The sequence below is a fragment of the Cibotium barometz genome, chromosome 35 (assembly GCF_041138505.1).
Source record: "Cibotium barometz isolate CiBa-2024 chromosome 35, ASM4113850v1, whole genome shotgun sequence".
NCBI lineage: Eukaryota > Viridiplantae > Streptophyta > Polypodiopsida > Cyatheales > Cibotiaceae > Cibotium > Cibotium barometz.
The window spans coordinates 6,944,741-6,962,019 of record NC_141080.1 but is presented as its reverse complement, the minus strand read 5'-3'; the positions used below and the strand labels follow the sequence as shown (position 1 = coordinate 6,962,019).

Here is a 17,279-nt window from a genome sequence, read left to right as displayed (position 1 = left end):
CTGCACACATATATCCATGGATTTCATCACATGACTTCCTTGCAAAAGGAAGGGTTGGGATAGATTGTTTGTAGTGGTGGATTGAATATATGGCTGCAAGGAAATTTGTTCATTCAAGCAAAACTCCAAAGTAAGCAAGTGAAATGCATGTGTGTAGAACCCCTAGACACAAGTGATCTAGGAGGCAGCAGAATTAAAATTGATGGCCAACTCATCAATTCGGAGTATATGAATGTGGTGTCATTCAAGCAAAACTCCAAAGTAAGCAAGTGAAACGCATGTGTGTAGCACTCCTTAAAAACCCCTAGACACAAGTGATCTAGGAGGCAGAACCTGATGAGTCCATATAAAACTTGGAAACCATCTAATAAAATCCACCAAAACAACTAGATCAACTAACCCATGATAGAATTTGTCTTAAAGGATTAGGAAATTAAGCATAGACCCACACTTAAATAAGTGCAAAATAAATTATCATGGACAAGTGATAAAGGCGAGACACACTTGGAATGCAGATTCCAGCCATCATCAAAGAAAGCAATGAATAGGTCTAATAAGAAAGAATTCCACACGAGATAAATTTGAAAAAGAAACTCACATGACCAATGGAATCAAACAAAGGTTCAACCATAACACCATCCCATTCACCAACTGTGAATGTGTGTGCCAAAATAAAATTTGTGTACAAAGACACACATATATGTGGCACAAAAAATAATTTTACTTTGCTACCATGTAGCCTTGAAACCACTCGCTAACACAATGTTCGAAAAGGGAAATAATAAATCCTTTCCAATAACAAATAATGCCACCATAAACAAAGTCCACCAAAGAAGGCTAGGTTTTAAGAAAAAATAAAGGTGGCCTCTTTTGGCGAAATATAAGCAAATTAAAATGGTTTTTTTAACCCTTAGGCCTTTTAGCAAAGTAAGATGGTTTTTTTTAAATAACCCTTTTCATTAAAAGGTTAATAAAAACCACCCCCAACTGTAGAGCAACCGATTGTATGAGGGAGAGGGAGAGAAGCAACTCACTGTGGCAAGGCGTGTCATCATTGGGCGAGCGAAACGGAGAGGGAGAGGCCGTCAGCGCACAAGGGCAATCAAGGTGGCGTTGTTAGGTATGTGAGATTGTGTCTCCCCCGAATGACATCTTTGTGCAAGACTGTTATTAGTTGACCAACTCTCTCCTCCTCCAAGTTCTCATCCATCTTGATCTGTGCTTTTCTTCTTTTGTTGGACGTCCTAGACATTGAAAGCACTCGCATCTCTTTGGAGTTCTTCACTGGATGGACATGCGATCTCCAAAACCTGCTTGTTCTTTTCTTCAAAAAGCGGGTTAAAGTGTAGGGAGGCTTCAAAATATTTTTTCGAGGGGTCGGCAGTCTATAACTCTGCATGACTCGATGAGGAGTTGTGTTAAAATCTCATAGATCTCTCTAGATAATCACTATGCGTAAACACGTATATACTCATCCACTCGACCACCCTCGAGCCCAAGGGTGCACACATGAAAATAATGAAGAACCACATACCTAACCTTGGTGCCCTTACCACCAAGAGATATGACTTCAATCTAGCAGCACGTAGCTCTAGTGTGAAATGGCAAGATACCATGCTCTACACAAGAGAACCCCCTAGAAGAGTTTTCCATGCTCCTATTTATAGGAGAGCTCCAAAGTGACTCTTGACCTTCCAATTCCATGTGTGACCCTTGGTCACCTGACCCTAACCTTAACCCAAGGCTAGGCCTAACCCTTGTCCGACTAGAGTATCTTCCCATGCTCCCATGCTCACATGCCTAGGGTGGGTTAGCCTCCTAGTATATGCACATATAATGGGTACATAACATACTTCCCCTCTCTCAAAACATTGCACTCTTGCAATGAAAAGAAGGAAAACTGCGCTGAACGTTCTCAACTGACTCCAAAGTCGAATCCTTAATTTCCCTGTTTTTTCACTTAACTTTAACCTTAGGGATTAAGCGACTACGAAGTTTCCTTTCCCTGAATTCAAGTACCTTTCCAAGTTTATGTGGAACAACATAAGATAAATCCTAGACCTCAACGAGTTCTTGAGGACTAACTATGTTATCCTCACCTCCCAGTTTCTCTTTTAATCTACTGACATGAAAGACTAGATGAACTCTGACATGTGGAGATAGTTTTAGCTCATACGCAACTATGCCAATTCAACGTATAACTCGGAATGGACCACAATATCTAGGAGATAATTTTGAGAACTTTCATGTTGACAAAGTCTAAGAATCTTTAGGAACTCTCAAATAAACCAACGCTCCTAGCTCAAAAGACCGAGGTGAGCGCCTCCTATCAGCATAAAACCGTGCTCTATCCTAAGCACTCCTAATAGAATACTGAGCTTGAATCAGCATTTCTTGCATATCACGCAAGAAATCCCTCGATGCATCAAGCTCAATGTCCTTAAGAGACCGACATCAACAGGTGCCCTGGGTTGATACCCATACATAAGCTATAACCAGTAAAGTTTTGTATGCTTAGAAGTATTATAGGCAAATTCCATCATTGGAAATAATTTTTTCCAACTTGATGGTTTTCCAGAGACATATGTACGAAGCATATCCTCTACACGCACTGTTTGCCCATCAAAGTGCGTGTGATCAGTGGAACTCATACTCAAAGTAGTTTCCTCGTAAACCATTCGGAATAAAGCAGGAAGACATGGCATTATAACAGCAAGAACCAGGGATCCATCGGCGGCCCGACATACCCGCATCTACACATGGAATCATCAGCATCCCAAGCTACCCATATCAACATAGGGAGTCATCAACACCTCGATGAGTCACATATGTACATCTGTAAACCATCAGGTGGACTGTATAAATCACCTAAAGGACAGAACTAGAGAAGGAAATGCCAACAAAGGAAGAATCCAAATTTCTTTAATCCGAACAAAACAAGATAAAATCGTTGAACTCTAAAGAAAGAGATTTCAACAAGTGAAAATGCCCATGAGATTACACCCATCAAAACATGCAGGCTATAGATAAAATAAGTTTATCTAGAGAACGCCTACACTACAACTTCAAGCGAATTCAGAAATTGAGATTGTTTTTGAATGTTGGGGTCAACATGCCAAGTGATGTAAGCAAGGCAACAATTTTGAGCCCAAATTATCCGATAAGATAATATATGCGACTGTCTCATACCACCATGATACCACCCATTTATACCTTACCAATTTGGAACTCTCTCATATGTCATCTAGGAAATATGAATAAAATCCTGCATAAAAGGAATGAGATGGCCTTATTCCAGACTTTCACATACTAAAACCTATCTCTATATACCTAAGACCACATCAAGGAATAACTCTTTCTGAGTACATCATTAGAAAACAATTTGAATTATTGGCGCCTTTCTAATGATAACTACCCAATAAACACAATAAAGCTAGGGTATAAAAATAACAATTCACCTAGATACATAGGCAACTAAGTATTTAAGTTGGAATATGTACAAGAGTATAAGGAACACACTCCAAAATTATGTGCAAAAACGAAGGCAAACACTACCTTCAAAGCACATGATATTATCCAAAATATCCTCATAAAACCATGGATAGAAGCATAGAAGCACCTCGAATATATGAAGCAAAATTAAAATTGGTGGGCCAACTCATCAATTCGGAGTATATGAATGTGGTGTCATTGAAGCAAAACTCCAAAGTAAGCAAGTGAAACACATGTGTGTAGTACTCCTTAAAGCCCCTAGACACAAGTGATCTAGGAGGCAGAACATGATGAGTCCATATAAAACTTGGAAACCATCTAATAAAATCCACCAAAACAACTAGATCAACTAACCCATGATAGAATTTGTCTTAAAGGATTAGGAAATTAAGCATAGTCCCACACTTAAATAAGTGCAAAATAAATTATCATGGACAAGTGATAAAGGCGAGACACACTTGGAATGCAGATTCCAGCCATCATCAAAGAAAGCAATGAACAGGTCCAATAAGAAAGAATTTCACACGAGATAAATTTGAAAAAGAAACTCACATGACCAATGGAAACCAACAAAGGTTCAACCATAACACCATCCCATTCACCAACTATGAATGTGTGTGCCAAAATAAAATTTGTGTACAAAGACACACATATATGTGGCACAAAAAACAATTTTACTTTGTTACCATGTAGCCTTGAAACCGCTCGCCAACACAATGTTCGAAAAATGAAATAATAAATCCTTTCCAATAACAAATAATGCCACCATAAACAAAGTCCACCAAAGAAGGCTAGGTTTTAAGAAAAAATAAAGGTGGCCTCTTTTGGCGAAATATAAGCAAATTAAAATGGTTTTTTTAAACCCTTAGGCCTTTTAGCAAAGTAAGATGGTTTTTTTTAAATAACCCTTTTCATTAAAAGGTTAGTAAAAACCACCCCCAGCTGTAGAGCAACCGATTGTATGAGGGAGAGGGAGAGAAGCAACTCACTGTGGCAAGGCGTGTCATCATTGGGCGAGCGAAACGAAGAGGGAGAGGCCATCAGTGCACAAGGGCGATCAAGGTGGCGTTGTTAGGTTTTTGAGATTGTGTCTCCCCCCAATGACATCTTTGTGCAAGACTGTTATTAGTTGACCAACTCTCTCCTCCTCCAAGTTCTCATCCATCTTGATCTGTGCTTTTCTTCTTCTGTTGGACGTCCTAGGATAGTGAAAGCACTCGCATCTCTTTGGAGTTCTTCACCGGATGGACATATGCGATCTCCAAAACCTGCTTGTTCTTTTCTTCAAAAAGCGGGTTAAAGGGTAGGGAGGCTTCAAAATCTTTTTTCGAGGGGTCGGCAGCCTATAACTCTGCATGACTCAATGAGGAGTTGTGTTAAAATCTCATAGATCTCTCTAGATAATCACTATGCATAAACACGTATATACTAATCCACTCAACCACCCTCGAGCCCAAGGGTGCACACATGAAAATAATGAAGAACCACATACCTAACCTTGGTTCCCTTATACCACCAAGAGATATGACTTCAATCCAGCAACACGTAGCTCTAGTGTGAAATGGCAAGATACCATGCTCTACACACAAGAGAACCCCCTAGAAGAGTTTCCCATGCTCCTATTTATAGGAGAGCTCCAAAGTGACTCTTGACCTTCCATTTCCATGTGTGACCCTTGGTCACCTGACCCTAACCTTAACCCAAGGTTAGGCCTAACCCTTGTCCGCCGACTAGAGTATGTTCCCATGCTCACATGCCTAGGGTGGGTTAGCCTCCTAGTATATGTACATATAATGTGTACATAGCATACTTCCCCTCTCTCAAAACATTGCACTCTTGCAATGAAAGGAAGGAAAACTGCGCTGAACGTTCTCAACTGACTCCCAAGTCGAATCTTCAATTTTCCTGTTTTTTCACTTAATTTTAACCTTAGGGATTAAGCGACCGCGAAGTTTCCTTTCCCTAAATTCAAGTACCTTTCCAAGTTTATGTGGAACATAGGATAAATCCTAGACCTCAACGAGTTATTGAGGACTAACTATGTTATCCTCACCTCCCAGTTTCTCTTTTAATCTACTGACATGAAAGACTAGATGAACTCTGACATGTGGAGATAGTTTTAGCTCATACGCAACTGTGCCAATTCAATGTATAACTCGAAATGGACCACAATATCTAGGAGATAATTTTGAGATCTTTCATGTTGACAAAGTCTAAGAATCTTTAGGAACTCTCAAATAAATCAACGCTCCTAGCTCAAAAGACTGAGGTGAGCGCCCCCTATCAGCATAAAACCGTGCTCTATCCTGAGCACTCCTAATAGAATACCGAGCTTGAATCAATATTTCTTGCATATCGCGCAAGAAATCCCTCGATGCATCAAGCTCAATGTCCTTAAGACTGACATCAACAGGTGCCCTTGGTTGATACCCATACATAAGCTATAACCAGTAACTGTATGCTTAGAACTGTTATCGGCAAATTCCATCATTGGAAGATATTTTTCCCAACTTGATGGTTTTCCAGAGACATATGCACGAAGCATATCCTCTACAATCTGATTCACACGCACTGTTTGCCCATCAAACTGCGGGTGATCAGTGGAACTCATACTCAAAATTATCCACAATATCATGTGCGGAATTCTAATAAAAAATCCACAAAATGCTTATTTTACCCATGAAAAAGAGAGAAAAATAGCATTTACACTCACAGCATTCCCCCGCATTTGATACGTCCGTCCGTCCAAGTCGTGAAGCACGTTCCCAACGCGTCAGGCGCACCAAAATAAACCAAATAGCATTTTTTACTTAGTAAATGTTAAAATTTACTATAAAAATACTAAAATTTTGGTATATTGAGAAAATTAAGAGGAAAAAAACATAAAAAATTAACTAGAAACCGCTCTGATACCATTGTTAAAATCCCATATATCTCTCTAGCTAATCACTATGCATAAACACACATAATCCATGCATATACTCATCCACTTAATCACCCCTGAGCCCAAGGGTGCACACATGAAAATAATGAAGAACCATATACCTAATCTTGGTGTCCCATACCACCAAGAGATATGCCTTCAATCAAGCAGCACGTAGCTCTAGTGTGAAATGGAAAGAGAGTAGATACCATGCTCTACACAAGAGAATCCCCTAGAAGAGTTTCCCATGCTTCTATTTATAGGAGAGCTCCAAAGTGACTCTTGACCTTCCATTTCCAGAGTCTCTTGGCCTTCCATTTTCAAAGTGACTCTTGACCTTCCATTTCCATGTGTGACCCTTGGTTACCTGACCCTAACCTTAACCCAAGGTTAGGCCTGTCCGACTAGAGCATGTTCCCATGCTCCCATGCTCACATGCCTAGGGTGGGTTAGCCTCCTAGTATATGCACATATAATGTGCACATAACAAAGTTGGGAGAGGGGGTTAAAGCTACGATAAACTGGACATTAGATTGGGCTTGCTAGGATAGCTTTTGTATTAAAAGAAAAGATGCATGACTAAGTACATGTTGCGACCAACCAGGCGCCACGTGCCACACGATCTCCTGCATGAGGAAAAATTTATCATGTGAAGAGTCGAGGGGAATCTTGGTGAGTGCCCTGAGATTTGCTACATCCCAGTGACTCCTGAAGTAAGCCATCGGTGCGAAGTGAGGATGATGCAACAATTCCCACCTGGCACGTTGGAGTAGCCAACACAGAGGCTCCTCTCGTTGGCATCATGACAAGGGGGGAGAAATTTTTGTCCTGCCCTAGGTACTACCTACTAAATTAAATAGCGAACAAGGTAGAAAGGACACCTAGGGTTGCCATACATTCAATCATCCTCCATATTGCCATGAACTATGAACTTCACGATGTTTGATATTTTGTTAAAATAAAGGTGTAAAATGACTGTTAAGTGTTGAGATATCGAGCTCATCTAGTGAGGTGGTGGACACTGATGACCCGCCTGGGGGATAGGCCCCACACTTACACCACTGGCATGGTTGGTGAGATCATGGATGATATGCGGCCAGTGGGATGATAGGCTCTGTGATAGCCATTCTTGAGACTGGCATAGTTATAGCACCAGCTCATTTAGTTGGGTTCACACTATAGAGAACCCTAGTATGTATTTAGTTGAGTACCTTTTCATAGTGTGTACTCTTATCTTTGTATATGGTGTGTTGAGTGTTGTGTGAAGAAGAAGAAGATTTTCAGACTCTCACCTTGTGTGTTCTTTTTTAGGGTTTTGTGAGTGTGTGTGTGTGCTTGCAAGAGCTCAAGCTCTCTTCTCCCCTACATCTTTCCATGGTATCAGAGCCTGGTTCATGCTAAGGGCTGAGCTACAAGAGAAGCACAGGAAGCGGTACGAGAGTAAGTGCTTCATTTACTCTTCCCTATTTGTGTTTGCGAGCGATGACTACACCCTTGTCTGGAGCTCTACGGGAGGCACCGGCAAACGATCTCTGATTGAGGAGCTTTCTTTGCGGAAGTAAAGCTATAGGGAAACTATACTGTCCTATCAGACAACATTTTCCGGGCCGAAAACACGTTTTGGACGTGTTAGGACCTCCGTTTTTTGGAAAGCAGGCGATTTCAAGCACTGCGGGTGTTTCTGGTAAATTTGTGTGTCTGGCAAGATGTCAAATGATGGCATAAACCAGATTGTTGCTGAGAAGCTTGATAAGAACAACTTCCATGCTTGGAGGTTCAGGTTGACAAATTTCCTGATGGGAAAGTGTTACTGGGACTACATAGAAGGTGAGCATGAAGATGCACCGGAGATACCGAAGATCCATCCGACTACTGCAGATGTGAAAGACTTCAAGGATTGGAACCAAGGAGCCAGAAAAATTATGTATTGGCTCTCTATCAGTATACAGGACACCTTGATTGGGAACATACAGGATGCCAAGTCCCCCAAGGAGGCGTGGGACACCTTGGTAAAACTCTATGAAACGAATACCAAGGCACGAAAGATACAGTTGAAGAATGAACTTCATACTGTGGAGAAAAAGAGTATGTCTGTGAATGACTATCCATTGAAGATCAAGGGTATTGTGGAATCCCTTGCATCTATTGGCGTTTCAGTAGATGATGATGATAAGGTGGAAGTCTGTCTACGTGGTCTTGGGCCACAATACAAGGCATTCAAGACGTCTATTCAGACTCAGAAAAATATTCCCAATTTCACAGATTTGGTGTCTATGTTGATTATAGAAGAGAAGATCTTGAGTGAAGACCAACAGTCTTCACAAAACAAAAACAGTTCTTCAAAGCAACAGGCCTTCTACACAAGTTCAGGAAGAGGACGAGGTAGAGGAGGCCGTGGACGCGGCCAAGGAGGTGGCCGAACAGGTAATCAGAATTATGGCGAGTAGCAGTAACAACAACCGTCCCAGAATTCACAAAACAACAACAACACGCAGGTGGAAGAGGCCAATTCAGAGGCAGGGGGAGTCAAAGAGGTCGTGGAAATTGGCAAAGGTAGTATAATGATATACGTGGATGCTTTTATTGTGGGTAAGCCTGGACATGTGCAGGTAGATTGTTATAAGAAGCAAGCTGACATGCAAAATGGGAAATTGCAGCAAAACAACTATGCATCCTCGAGCAGAAACAATGAGGATAATGAAAGGTTGTTTATTGTTATGCGCAGCATGTCGTTAATGCCATGTCTGAAAATGTTGAAGCAGCATATAAAGATGATGTATGGTACGTTGATTCAGGTGCTTCGAACCACATGACAAGTCATGGGGAGTGGTTCAAGGAGATGAAAGACCAAGTTTTGTGGAAACAGGGGATGACACTGCTTATCCAATTGCCCATACTGGAGATGTGCCATTGTCTATGCAGGATGGCAAAGTGAAGTACCTTGCAGATGTACTTCATGTTCCGAACATAACAAAGAATCTGGTTTCAGTTGGCCAGACGATTGAGCAGGGTTTGCAAGTTTGGTTTAACCCTGATGGTTGTTATGTTGAAGACTTTAAAGACAAGTGCAGGTTGGTTGTTTGCAAAAGGCAACAAAGTGGGCAGAATGTTTACATTGAATGTAATCATGCCTGAAGTGAGTGCTGCGATGTTTGCAAATGGTTCAAGAATTGTTGCAGACACAGACATTTGTTGCAAATGGTTCAGGAATTGTTGCAGACACAGACATTTGGCATAAAAGAATTGGACATGTGAATGTGCAAAGAATGAAGTCTATGCAGATTAAAAGAATTGTGACAGGGCTGCCAAAGTTGAAGGTATGCAGAAAATATGTGCCAATTTGGAAAGCAAACAAAGCATGTATTTCCACGTGACAGAAATGTGAGCAGAAATGCACTAGATGTTGTGCATTCAGATGTATGGGGTCCTACGAAGACCATGTCTATAGGAGGCTGTAGGTATTATGTGACATTTATGGACCACACAAGGAAAGTGTGGGTATACTTCATGAAGGAGAAGGGTGAGGTGTTCACTCATTTTGCAGAATTTCAGAGTTATAGTTGAAAAGCAAACATGGAAATATGTAAAGTGCCTAAGGTCAGATGGAGGGGGAGAGTACTTCTCCAATGAGTTCTCTGAGTTTTTGAAGAAGAATGGTATTCGGAGACAGTTTACATGCAGATACACTCCGCAACAAAATGGAGTTGCTGAGCGGAAAAACAAGCACATTGCTGAAATTGCACGAGCATTGATGGGAGAGAAGAATATGCTGCATAGCTATTAGGCCGAGGCTGTTTCTACAGTAGTTTACATCATGAACAGGACTCCAACTCAGCCATACATGATGTAACTCCAGAGGAGAGGTTTAATCTGGCAGAAAACCTAATTTGTCTCATCTGAAAGTCTTTGGATGCATTGTAGATTACCATGTGCCAAATGAGCTAAGAACTAAGCTAGATCCAAAAGCTAAAAAATGTGTGTTTATTAGATATTCCCTTGAGCAAAAGGGATACAGGTGTTATAACCCTGCTACACGTGAGTTGAGGGTAAGCACGGATGTTTTTTATGAGATGAGCAGTTGTATGTTGCTGAAAAAGAACCTGTTGGGACTGATGTGAGTGGAAATGTGGTTGCACAGAATGCAAGTCAGCAATCATAGTCTTTGAGTGGACCAGGAGAATCCTCATCTAGTGGTTCATAGACCATGGAGTGGCAGGCTATGTCATAATACCAGTCCTGCAAATGTGATTAGTACATCACATAAAGGCAAAGAGAAAGTGATTGAGCCCTCAGTATGCCTGACATTTCTACAGGGCATTCTCATGTTGATGGAGAGTCTAGTGGCTCAGAGATGAGCCTTGATGAGGATCTTGGGATACAAGCTCTATGAGAACACCTGGTGTAAAGAAGGCTATAGAAGCCATGAATGCAAAGCTGCAAAGATCTGGGAGAGTAAAGAATCCTGTGCAAAGGTTTACCTATGATGGTTATGTGGCACATCACTATGCATACATGGAAAAAGTTGTACAGGTTGTAGAGCCCACATGCATTGATGAGGCTGTTGGAAATGTGTGTTGGGAGAAAGCTATGGATGAGGAGATGGATGCACTATATGGAAATGAGACTTGGGATTTAGTGCAATTGCATGAAGGCAAGAAAGCCATTAGATGCAAGTGGGTGTACAAAGTAAAACATAACAATGATGGAAGCATAAGCAGGTACAAGGCTAGATTGTAGCCAAAGGATATGCGCAGACATATGGCATTGATTATGAGGAAACTTTCAGCCTAGTTGCCAGTGCCCAACTTGATGCTACAGATTGTTTACCGGACTCATCAGCGGGTTGAATGGGTGGTTGAGGCACGCTATAGAATTTATGCAAGTTAGGGATATGCCGATCAAGAAGGGAGAGTCATCGGACACCTTGAGGAACATGGTGTTAGGAGCCTACAAGCCATGCATCCCGCTAACAACAATAACCATTGATTTCACTATTAGCTTTGCGGTAACAGTAAGCCCAAGCTTGCTTGTATCCAACAACAAGGCAATCGTAGTAGTTGCTCAAGCTCAAGTATGTGCAAGCCTCCTCAGTGGTGTTAGGGTTCTAGTGCAGATCCTAATCGTAGAAATCTAATCGCTCCACCCTGATAAGTTTGGATGCGCACTACAGGTGAGGGGTTTGGTTGCACATGCAACCTTGCAACCAATTCGTTTGCCGTCTTTTAGATGGAAACTAGGAGCTCACCTCCTCCCGCGTCCTCTCCAACACACGCATTCCATTCGTGCTTCTGCACTTGGCCTTCTGTCCTAGCTCATCCAAAGCCCCTCCACATCTCGCCTCTACCATCCCTAGCCACCTCCTCCCGGGGCAACCACCTGTTCCGGTCACTTCCTATGTGACCAGAAAGGAAAGCATAGGCAGTTGGTTGGCGTAGCTCAGCCAAGCACGGAAAGCATAGGCCAAAGCATAGAGCCAGTTGTCGGCTCAGCAGCCTAGAGGCGTAGAGGACTGAGAGTGAAGAAGAGGTGACTTAACAGCAAAGCGGGTGGGCATCTCAAGCAGCCGACTGATGTGGCGGAGCCCAACAGAGCATGGAGGAGGTAGCCCAGTGACTAAAACGGAGGGAAGGAGGAGGTTTCAAAAAAAGCAGGCGGCTCTGATAGGGAGTGATAGGGAGGTACACGACCGTCTTTTTGAAGCATAACAGAGGGGAGGGTATCATAATGGAGGTCAACCAAGAGCAAGTGGTGGCGGGTGTCATAGAAATCTACACGTGGCGGTATCATGCGAGGCTCAGGTAGGCATGTTCGACCTTCCTCTCGGCACTCAGATGTGCTCAGTGCCACCTATAATATTTGCAATTAAATACACTATCAAATTGATCGACTCATTCATACACCACTACTGCTGGACATAACATTCATACACACTCGGCATACATACCAGAGGCAATCAGTGCACTCTTCCCAAGAGACAATATCCAGAGAAAGAAGCTCCTCCAGCATGCCCTCTTTAGGCTTAGCTACTTGATCAAGCTGCCTCGATAGCCACTTCCAGGAGAAGATTTGCCTGCTCTTAATTTTGTTCCTAATTTGGATGTTTTTTAACAGATTTTGGCTTTGGTTCCGAGGTCGAAGATAACTCATAGGCGCACTGGTAGCGATTATAGGTCTACATAATGTGAAACAATATCACACGAGACTCGTCGCATCATCGACTTAAGTATTCTAGACTGACAAAAGTATTCCTATTTTTCCCTTTTTTTTACTGAAGCAAACTAATGGCCACTTTCAACACTGAAGGTGTATCTTTGGTCCACTTTCGATATCGAGAGTGTTATTTGGGAAACGGAAGATTCATATGACTTGAATAACGGCGTGTAGCTCAGATTTAGATGTGCTAACCAATTTGTAACTATCCTTTTTGTGAGGTACTTCAAGATCTCCATCGATCATAGGCGTAGGCATGCGGTTCACGATAGGCAGACGTGCCTCTAGCACCCTTTTCAAAAATGTTTCCAGATTCATGTTCGTTCGATCACTTCGAGATAAGTAAAACTGCATGGTTATAAGAAATACATGCATACAAGGAAGACGTGCTCTTTGAATGTTCCGAGTTAGTATGAATTCAACTTTATATTTGATTGATCACACTTGTGCACTTGTACAAGCTGATAAGGCTACCCAAGCATTCTATTTTAATTAAATGCAGAAAAAGATTTTGGTGGCATATTGAAAAGGAAAGGTCATTCATCAAAATGTGCCCTTTGTCTTTTTTTTTTTCCTTTTTCAAATTCAAATGCTTTGGAGCCAAGCGGCGCCGAAGAAAGGCCGGTACCTTCTCCAAGAACCAAAAACTTCCCAAGAGTAATTCCGCAATTCGCAGGAGAATTTTGCTCTCTGCAAAGGTACGATTCCTTGCTTTTTACCTGTTTTGGCAGATCGAAAGCTCTGAAACCCTGAAATTTTTTTCTTGAGAAATATTCCCATTTCGGCAACGCGAAGAGCCCTTTTTCTGATGCAACGCAAACCCTAACATTTTTCCTTTTTTCTCCGCCCTTCAATAAAAAAGTCTAGTCCTTGTGAATACATTTTTTTTTCTTCCATGTTTTGCAGACAAAACTCAGGCAACATTATCTCAAATGGGAAACAGCAGTAATCAGAGAAATATATGTATAGATACTCCTTGAAAAATTATCATTTGGTTATATTTGTTTGGCTAATGGAGGCAACAGGGCATCAAACACAATGGACATAGTTGTAAGGCCCAACCAAACCCTTGACCATGAGCTTTTGGGAGTTGAAGCCATTGAAGACATCATTGATGTGGAAAATGAGATGGGGTTTGGTGAAGGAGAGGACTGGGGTCATGAAGAGAATGTCGGGTACGGCAAACTAGCTACTCTGAAACGGGTGCCTCACAAAGCTGGTGTATACATTCGATCCCGAAGCAGCCCGCCGGCCCGCCGCTACCGAGCAGTAGAAGACGGTATCAGAGGACGGCAACAACCGAAGCGATTATCTGTACCACATGCTGTGAAGCATGTGGTTTCTTCACCCAGTGATGGTGATGAGAAGCCCAAGCTGCGGGTAACAGTACGTCATGGCGTAAATCATGGTATTTCCGCATCTAGTAATGATGACGAGAAGCCCAAGATGATAGCCAACAGTGCTGCACAAGAGGCCAGGAAGGACAAAAATGACATCCTGAGACTTCCAGGAGAAGCAAAAGTAGACAGTGAATGGCTCGTGCGGCATCCCCATGACCGTGATGATATGCAGGATTCAGACACAGAGACTGACTTCAGTAACTGTTCTCCACAAGCAAGTAAGAACGGTGGCATCAATGGAGGTGTTGAAGGCGATGACAACGGCATGTTGGATGATGCAAGAGGGACCAGCAAAGAGCTTGAGCATGAGCTTGAGCATGGCCATAAACAAACAACACTAGAGCCAAAACATGACATGGGCAAGCTTCAGGAAAAGGCCGGTAACTCAAATAGGGTTAGGTTTTCTTTGGATCTTGAAACGGCAGAGAACGCCAACAAGAAATGTGGTGATCTGAAGGAAAGAGCAAAATGCCGTGGACAGCCGGAGCATCCCTGGCGATATGGTAAAGCAACACAAGGTGAGAGCCCTGGGTATGGCACAGATAAGGGACCAGTGGGACTGGTCAGAGCAGCGAGCACTCAAAGGAGAAAAGAACCAGTTATTAGGGAGAACCGGAAGGATCCGAGCTTGGACTTGGAAAGGTCTATTGAGATGAGAGAGGATAAGAAGGCCATCAGATTAGCGCAGGAGAGAATAGAGAGACTGGAAGATGCCTTGCTAAAGCAGCAGGATATTGTGGCCAATATGAGGTTGTCCCTTGCACACGAGGGGGTGAAGGATTATGGCAAGCTCCGTCAGCTCTTGGATGCTTTGGACAGAAATACTAGGAAGCTGACCATCTCGAAGTCCCGACATATACCCGAAAGCTATCAGCTCCAGAGCAGGGCCGATCAGATAGACAGGCTCAAAGCTCAGTGTAACCTGCTGGAGACAGACAGGGAGAGGCTTAAGAAAAAGCTGAGACTTTTTCTTGAAAACTCGAAAGCGAAGGAGAGGGAGCTGGAAGCGTTGACGGCGGAGCGGGAGAGGCTTTTGGAGCGTAAAGTGAGGGACTTGGAGAGCTCTCTTGAAGACTGGGAATCCAAGTTGAGAAAAGTTGAAGCAGAGTTTACCATGGAGAAAGGGAGCTGGGCAGAGAACCTCAGCGTGTGCAAGCTTGATTGGAAAAATAAGAAGCAGAGATGGGCGACAAAGTTGAAGGAGAAAGAGGCCGAGCTTTCTAGCCTTAAAGTCTCTCAAGAGAGGCTCATCGACTCGTTGGTCTCATGCCGGCAATGTGTGGACGAACTGAAAAAGGTAGCTGCTGCCCATAAAGGAGACTTGAAAGCACAAGGGACACAGGGAAGAATCGAAGGTGATGCATTGGTGGAAGAACACGAAGAGAGGTCACCTGATTGCAGTGAGGAGATCGATGCTCTTGAATTGGCCCACAGCATCCAAGCTGACACTGAAAGCCTCAGAAATCTGCTCCAAGAGTCATCCTTAGTGTTGCCGAGGGAGCCGAGGTTTCAATCAGAGGCTCTTAGGGAGGAAAGCCAGACTTTGGAGAACAAAATCTCTCAGACATTGTCTTTGATGGATGAGCTCAGACAAGAAATGAAAGCAAAAGAAGATCAGATCAAGAAGGAAAATGAGAATTATGCACAGGTGGTTGCTGAGAAGGTGAAGCAAGTGGAAGCTTTGGAAAAGCAGCTTGCAGAAAAGGAGCATGACATGGAGGCCTTCGTGCAAGAGCTAAAAGATGAAGTCAGTCTCCTCAACAAAGAGCTCAAACGGGAACGCAGTGAAAGGTCACGGCTCTCAGACATGCAGGGAGATGTGAAATACAAGCTGATGAAAGGAGTGCGAAAAAGAGAGCAGAAGTGGGAAGAGGAACTGGAGGTGCTGAAAGGGGAACTGGATGAGATGACAGCTGCCATAGCTCTCAAAGATGAGAGGATTGAGGTGCTGGAAGAAGATGTTAAGGCAAAAGCTGCTCAGCTGGCCCAAGAGAAGCAGAAGTGGAACATGGCAATCAAGGAAGTAAAGCAGAAGGCTGCAAAGACGATTCTCCGCTTTGTGCACGGTAAAGAAAATGGCTTGCTAGAGCTTCTGAGAGAGAGAAAAAAAGGCTGTAAAACAGGTGAGGGTAGGACAGGTTTCACATGTAAGACTGATGAGGATGAACAGGACACCTGCGTGTACCAAGAAGCTTTTAGCAATGGGAGCATGAGAGACCAGTTCCATAACAAAAGGCATCATGTTAAAGCAAGGTCTATGGATTTGGGCAGTCCAAGAGAATTTCGACACCACTCGGCCAAGCACGGGCCCGAGATGGCTCTCCATGAAGACCAGTTGGGAAAGTCCTTAGAGTTGCAGAAAGCCAAGGTGAAGCAAGACTGTGAGCCGAGAAGAAGAAAGGAAAAATCTCTGGCCCAAGCCTACTGCACAGAAGAGGAGTTCTATCCAAAGGGGTTGAAGTGGGCTGGGCAGAACAGTTCATTGGAAAAGCAAGATGTTTTAAAGCTTTTGGAGAGGAAGAAGGGCAGTGGTGACAATACGTTCACATTACTTCAAGGCACAGTTCAAGACCTTGAATGATAACTCCAGGAGAAAGCAACTGTTTGGAGTAAGCATCAGGGCAGATGAGATTTGGGGACATTCATGTGCTGGTCTTATCCATTATAGACAGTTCTCCAAAGGGCAACACAAGGTGCTCTACACCCCTGCATTGGTTCGGCATCGATGGCCAGAAGTGTGCAAAAGGCTCTTTGTGGGGTAATGCAGGAGGCCAACCGGTTGTGGCTTATACCATCAAAAGAATAGTATCGGTACCTTCTGGAGTTCATGGTGCTCTTTTGGATCAGGATGCAGCATCATATGGCCATATCATGTTGGTATGCTTGGTTTTAAGTACCATGTCATGCTCGGTTCTTCTTGTGCACACGTGTAGGTTTTTGCACGTCTTCTTACTGAATACATGTATATATGTGTATACATGCACACACACACATAAAATTGGAGTGAAAAATAATAGGGGATTATGTGCAAAATAATAACAAGTGTAAGTTCACAAATCAATTAAATTGTGAAACCATACATCTAAGGGTTACACATTGAAATTGTAAGGTTAAATATAATTAATTTAGAGTAAGGTTAAATTAAGAAAAGGTTTACAAGGTTAAATACAGTCTTTGAATAAAAAAGGAGTGGTTTATATGAAAAGAGAGAGGAGTTGTTTACATCCAAGCTAGTTTTATGAGAAATGGATAAA

The 17,279-nt window shown here is 42.7% G+C and overlaps 1 protein-coding gene across 1 annotated transcript; it reads left to right on the top strand.

Moving 5' to 3' along the window:
• Positions 1-13,593: 13,593 nt before the first annotated feature.
• On the top strand, positions 13,594-16,927 carry LOC147618100 (uncharacterized). The gene has a single exon (XM_086775085.1). It carries the CDS (start codon positions 13,664-13,666, stop codon positions 16,604-16,606), a length of 2,943 nt encoding a protein of 980 aa, XP_086631211.1. The 5' UTR covers positions 13,594-13,663; the 3' UTR covers positions 16,607-16,927.
• Positions 16,928-17,279: the final 352 nt, after the last annotated feature.

What these genes read in the sequence shown, in the direction of transcription:
- LOC147618100 (XM_086775085.1), top strand. Translation starts at nt 13,664, where the DNA reads ATGGACATAGTTGTAAGGCCCAACCAAACCCTTGACCATGAGCTTTTG.